Source organism: Staurois parvus, unplaced genomic scaffold (assembly GCF_062004578.1).
Source record: "Staurois parvus isolate SC_StPar_1 unplaced genomic scaffold, SC_StPar_1.0 ptg001723l, whole genome shotgun sequence".
NCBI lineage: Eukaryota > Metazoa > Chordata > Amphibia > Anura > Ranidae > Staurois > Staurois parvus.
In genome coordinates, this window is record NW_028319519.1 from 144,642 (window position 1) to 149,968 (window position 5,327).

Consider the following 5,327-nt stretch of genomic DNA (forward strand, 5'->3'; position numbering starts at 1 on the left):
ACCCTTCCCTATACTATCTATAGACTAGAACAAAAGGCTTTGGCTTTATGTGATGCAGATGAAAATATTCTACAGAAACGTCACAATTATATAATCAACCATACAAAACAAAATCCAAATTACTGCCAATGTAATGTAAATCTGAACGTCCACTAATCGCTTTGTTTTCATTTATAGGTGAAGCGCACAACATCTTGCTTCCGAGTTCAGGAAGATATTATGTGGGAAGAACTGAGGAAAGGGAGGAAGAGGTGGTATGAAGAAGAACGCAGGAAAAGGAAGGCGGAAAAGATGGAATTAGAGCAGAAGATGATGGAGAAGAAGAGAAAGGAGGAGGAGGAACAGAGAGGGAGGGAAAAAAGAGAGGCGGAGGAACAGAGAAGGAAGGAAAAAAGAGAGGTGGAGGAACAGAGAAGGAAGGAAAAAAGAGAGGAGGTGGAGAGAAAATGTGAAAACAAAAAAGCACGAGACACGCAGCGGATGGATGACATTCGCAGGAGGGAGGGAGCGAATTGGATAACAGCAGTGCTAAAGAGAGAAGAACAGAAGAGAAAGGAGGAGGAGGAACAGAGAATGGTGGATATAATCAGAGAGGAGGAGGAGAGAAAGTGGCAAAACAAACAAAGAGAAGAGGAAGAATTTTGCAAGAGGGAGGAAGCGAAATGGAAAAAAACAGAGGAAAAGAGAAAAGCAGAACAGAGGAGAAAGAAAGAGGAGGAACAGAAAAACATGGAAAAACTCAGAGAGGAGGAGGAGAGAAAATGGGAAAACAAAAAAATAGAAGACATGCAGCGGATGGATGAAATTCGCAGGAAGGAGGAAGCTAATTGGAGAAAAGCAGAGCTAAAGAGAGAAGAACAGAAGAGAAAGGAGGAGGAGGAACGGAGAATGATGGATAAAATCAGAGAGGAGGAGGCGAGAAATTGGCAAAACAAAAGAAGAGAAGAGGAGAAGCAGCTGGAAGAATTTCGCAAGAGGGAGGAAGAGAATTGGAAAAAAACAGAGGAAAAGAGACAAGCAGAACAGAGGAGAAAGAAAAAGGAGGAACAGAAAAAGATGGACAAACTCCGAGAGGATGAGAAGAGAAAATGGGAAAACAAAATAATAGAAGAGAGGCAGCAGCAGGAAGAAGTTCGAAGGAGGGAGGAAGCTAAGTGGTTAACAGCAGAGATGAAGAGACGAGATCAGAAGAGAAAGGAAAAAGAGGAACAGAGAATGATGGAAAAACTCAGAGATGATGAGGCAAGAAAATGGGAACGCAAAAAAACAGAAGAGAAGAAGCAGATGGAAGAAAATCGCAAGAGGGAGGAAGCTCATTGGAGAAAAGCAACGGAGAGGAAAGAAGAACAGAACCGTAGAGAGGAAGAGGTACTGAGGAAGATGGAGGAACTCAGAGATGAGGGGGCGGTAAAATGGGAAAAAAGAAAAAGAGAAGAGGAGAAGCAGCAGGAAGAATATTTCACGCAGGAGTTAGCTAATTTGAGGAAGACAAGAGAAGTACAGAAGAGAAAGGAAAGAGAAGAGGAGAAGAGAAGGGAGGAAAGTTTAAGATATATGGAGGCAAAAACCAGAGAGATGGAAGTGGAGAGGCAGAGGCAAAGAGATGAGGAGAAGTGGCTGGAGGAAGGTTACAGGAGGGAAGACGCTGAATGGAAAGAAGCAGAGGAGAAGAGAAAAGCAGAGAAGAAAAAGGAAGGAGAGGATCAGAGAAGGCTGGGCAGATTCATAGATAGGGAGGCCAGAAGATGGGAAAACACAAAAAAAGAAGAGGATCACCTGCTGGAAGAGGATCGCAAGATAGAGGAGGATAAATGGAGAAAAGGAGAGGAGAAGAGAGAAGAACGAAAGGAAAGGGAAGAAAGGGAGCAGAAAACAATGGTCAGACTCAGAGAAAAGCAGGCGATAAGATGGGAATACAAAAAAAGAGAAGGGGAGGAGCAGCAGGACCAAGTTCGCAAGGGAGAGGAGGTTAAAAGGAGAAAAGCAGAGGAAAGGAAAGAAGAACGGAAGAAAAAGGAAGAAGAGGAACAGAAAATGATGGACAAATTCAGAGCTGGGCAGGCCCAGAGATGGGAAAACAGGAGAGAAGAAGAGAAGAAGCGGCTGGATCTAGATCGCAAAAGAGAGGAGGATATATGCAAAAGAGCAGAGGAGATGAGAAAAAACCGGAAGAAAAGGGAAGAAGAGGTACAGAAAATGATGGACAGACTCACAGCTGGAGAGGGGAAAAGATGGGAAAAGAAAAAAGAAGAGGAGGAGAAGTGTCTGGAAGAAGATCGCAGGAAAAAGGAGGCTACAAGGAGACAAGCAGAGAAGAAGAGAGAAGAACAGAAGAGAATTGAAGAAAGTGATTGGAGAATGATGGAGAGATTGAAAGAGGAGGAAGCAAAAAGAAAGGAAAAGAAAATGAAAGAACAGTGGCTGCGGCACAGAGAAGATCTCACGACAGAAAAAATAAGATAAACAATAGGAAGCGGAAGAAACAATCAGAAAGCAGGAGCTAAAGATTAGATATTTTAGTCTGTTAGTCTGTTGCTGGATAAGGGTGATATCCCTTGCTGGATATAGAGGATATCTCTTTGCTTGATATGGTTAAAATCCCTTGCTGGCTATGGGTGATATCCCTTGCTGGCTATGGGTGATATCCCTTGCTGGCTATGGGTGATATCCCTTGCTGGCTATGGGTGATATCCCTTGCTGGCTATGGGTGATATCCCTTGCTGGCTATGGGTGATTTCCCTTGCTGGCTATGGGTGATTTCCCTTGCTGGCTATGGGTGATTTCCCTTGCTGGCTATGGGTGATTTCCCTTGCTGGCTATGGGTGATAGCCCTTGCTGGCTATGGGTGATAGCCCTTGCTGGCTATGGGTGATATCCCTTGCTGGCTATGGGTGATAACCCTTGCTGGCTATGGAGGATGTCTCTTTGCCGGATATGGGTGATATCCCTTGTTGGCTATGGGTGATATCCCTTGCTGGCTATGGGTGATATCCCTTGCTGGCTATGGGTGATATCCCTTGCTGGCTATTGGTGATATCCCTTGCTGGCTATGGGTGATAACCCTTGCTGGCTATGGGTGATAACCCTTGCTGGCTATGGAGGATGTCTCTTTGCCGGATATGGGTGATATCCCTTGCTGGCTATGGGTGATAGCCCTTGCTGGCAATGGAGGATGTCTCTTTGCCGGCTATGGGTGATATCCCTTGCTGGCTATGGGTGATATCCCTTGCTGGCTATGGGTGATATCCCTTGCTGGCTATGGGTGATATCCCTTGCTGGCTATGGGTCATATCCCTTGCTGGCTATGGGTCATATCCCTTGCTGGCTATGGGTGATTTCCCTTGCTGGCTATGGGTGATTTCCCTTGCTGGCTATGGGTGATTTCCCTTGCTGGCTATGGGTGATTTCCCTTGCTGGCTATGGGTGATTTCCCTTGCTGGCTATGGGTGATTTCCCTTGCTGGCTATGGGTGATAGCCCTTGCTGGCTATGGGTGATAGCCCTTGCTGGCTATGGGTGATAGCCCTTGCTGGCTATGGGTGATATCCCTTGCTGGCTATGGGTGATATCCCTTGCTGGCTATGGGTGATATCCCTTGCTGGCTATTGGTGATATCCCTTGCTGGCTATGGGTGATAACCCTTGCTGGCTATGGAGGATGTCTCTTTGCCGGATATGGGTGATATCCCTTGCTGGCTATGGGTGATAGCCCTTGCTGGCAATGGAGGATGTCTCTTTGCCGGCTATGGGTGATATCCCTTGCTGGCTATGGGTGATATCCCTTGCTGGCTATGGGTGATATCCCTTGCTGGCTATGGGTCATATCCCTTGCTGGCTATGGGTCATATCCCTTGCTGGCTATGGGTCATATCCCTTGCTGGCTATGGGTCATATCCCTTGCTGGCTATGGGTCATATCCCTTGCTGGCTATGGGTCATATCCCTTGCTGGCTATGGGTCATATCCCTTGCTGGCTATGGGTCATATCCCTTGCTGGCTATGGGTCATATCCCTTGCTGGCTATGGGTCATATCCCTTGCTGGCTATGGGTCATATCCCTTGCTGGCTATGGGTGATTTCCCTTGCTGGCTATGGGTGATTTCCCTTGCTGGCTATGGGTGATTTCCCTTGCTGGCTATGGGTGATTTCCCTTGCTGGCTATGGGTGATTTCCCTTGCTGGCTATGGGTGATAGCCCTTGCTGGCTATGGGTGATAGCCCTTGCTGGCTATGGGTGATATCCCTTTCTGGCTATGGGTGATTTCCCTTGCTGGCTATGGGTGATTTCCCTTGCTGGCTATGGGTGATTTCCCTTGCTGGCTATGGGTGATTTCCCTTGCTGGCTATGGGTGATAGCCCTTGCTGGCTATGGGTGATATCCCTTGCTGGCTATGGGTGATAACCCTTGCTGGCTATGGAGGATGTCTCTTTGCCGGATATGGGTGATATCCCTTGCTGGCTATGGGTGATATCCCTTGCTGGCTATGGGTGATAGCCCTTGCTGGCAATGGAGGATGTCTCTTTGCCGGCTATGGGTCATATCCCTTGCTGGCTATGGGTCATATCCCTTGCTGGCTATGGGTCATATCCCTTGCTGGCTATGGGTCATATCCCTTGCTGGCTATGGGTCATATCCCTTGCTGGCTATGGGTCATATCCCTTGCTGGCTATGGGTCATATCCCTTGCTGGCTATGGGTCATATCCCTTGCTGGCTATGGGTCATATCCCTTGCTGGCTATGGGTCATATCCCTTGCTGGCTATGGGTCATATCCCTTGCTGGCTATGGGTCATATCCCTTGCTGGCTATGGGTCATATCCCTTGCTGGCTATGGGTCATATCCCTTGCTGGCTATGGGTCATATCCCTTGCTGGCTATGGGTCATATCCCTTGCTGGCTATGGGTGATATCCCTTGCTGGCTATGGGTCATATCCCTTGCTGGCTATGGGTGATATCCCTTGCTGGCTATGGGTGATTTCCCTTGCTGGCTATGGGTGATTTCCCTTGCTGGCTATGGGTGATTTCCCTTGCTGGATATGGTTGATATCCCTTGATGGATATGGGTGATATCCCTTGATGGATATGGGTGATATCCCTTGATGGATATGGGTGATATCCCTTGATGGATATGGGTGATATCCCTTGATGGATATGGGTGATATCCCTTGATGGATATGGGTGATATCCCTTGATGGATATGGGTGATATCCCTTGATGGATATGGGTGATATCCCTTGATGGATATGGGTGATAGCCCTTGATGGCTATGGGTGATAGCCCTTGCTGGCTATGGGTGATATCCCTTGCTGGCTATGGGTGATAGCCCTTGC

General features: G+C 47.5%; 1 protein-coding gene across 1 annotated transcript; it reads left to right on the forward strand.

Annotated features, from left to right (window-relative positions):
* The first annotated feature begins 887 nt into the window (after positions 1–887).
* On the forward strand, positions 888–2,463 carry LOC149434616 (uncharacterized). The gene is made up of 2 exons (XM_089663573.1): positions 888–1,581; positions 1,684–2,463. The coding sequence occupies exons 1-2, from the start codon at positions 889–891 to the stop codon at positions 2,461–2,463; spliced, it is 1,473 nt and encodes a 490-aa protein (XP_089519699.1). The 5' UTR covers position 888.
* Positions 2,464–5,327: the final 2,864 nt, after the last annotated feature.

What these genes read in the sequence shown, in the direction of transcription:
- LOC149434616 (XM_089663573.1), top strand. Translation starts at nt 889, where the DNA reads ATGATGGATAAAATCAGAGAGGAGGAGGCGAGAAATTGGCAAAACAAA. An exon ending in CAAAAACCAGAGAGATGGAA is followed by an intron (nt 1,582 to 1,683) that starts GTGGAGAGGCAG and finishes AGAAAAGCAGAG; the next exon opens with AAGAAAAAGGAAGGAGAGGA.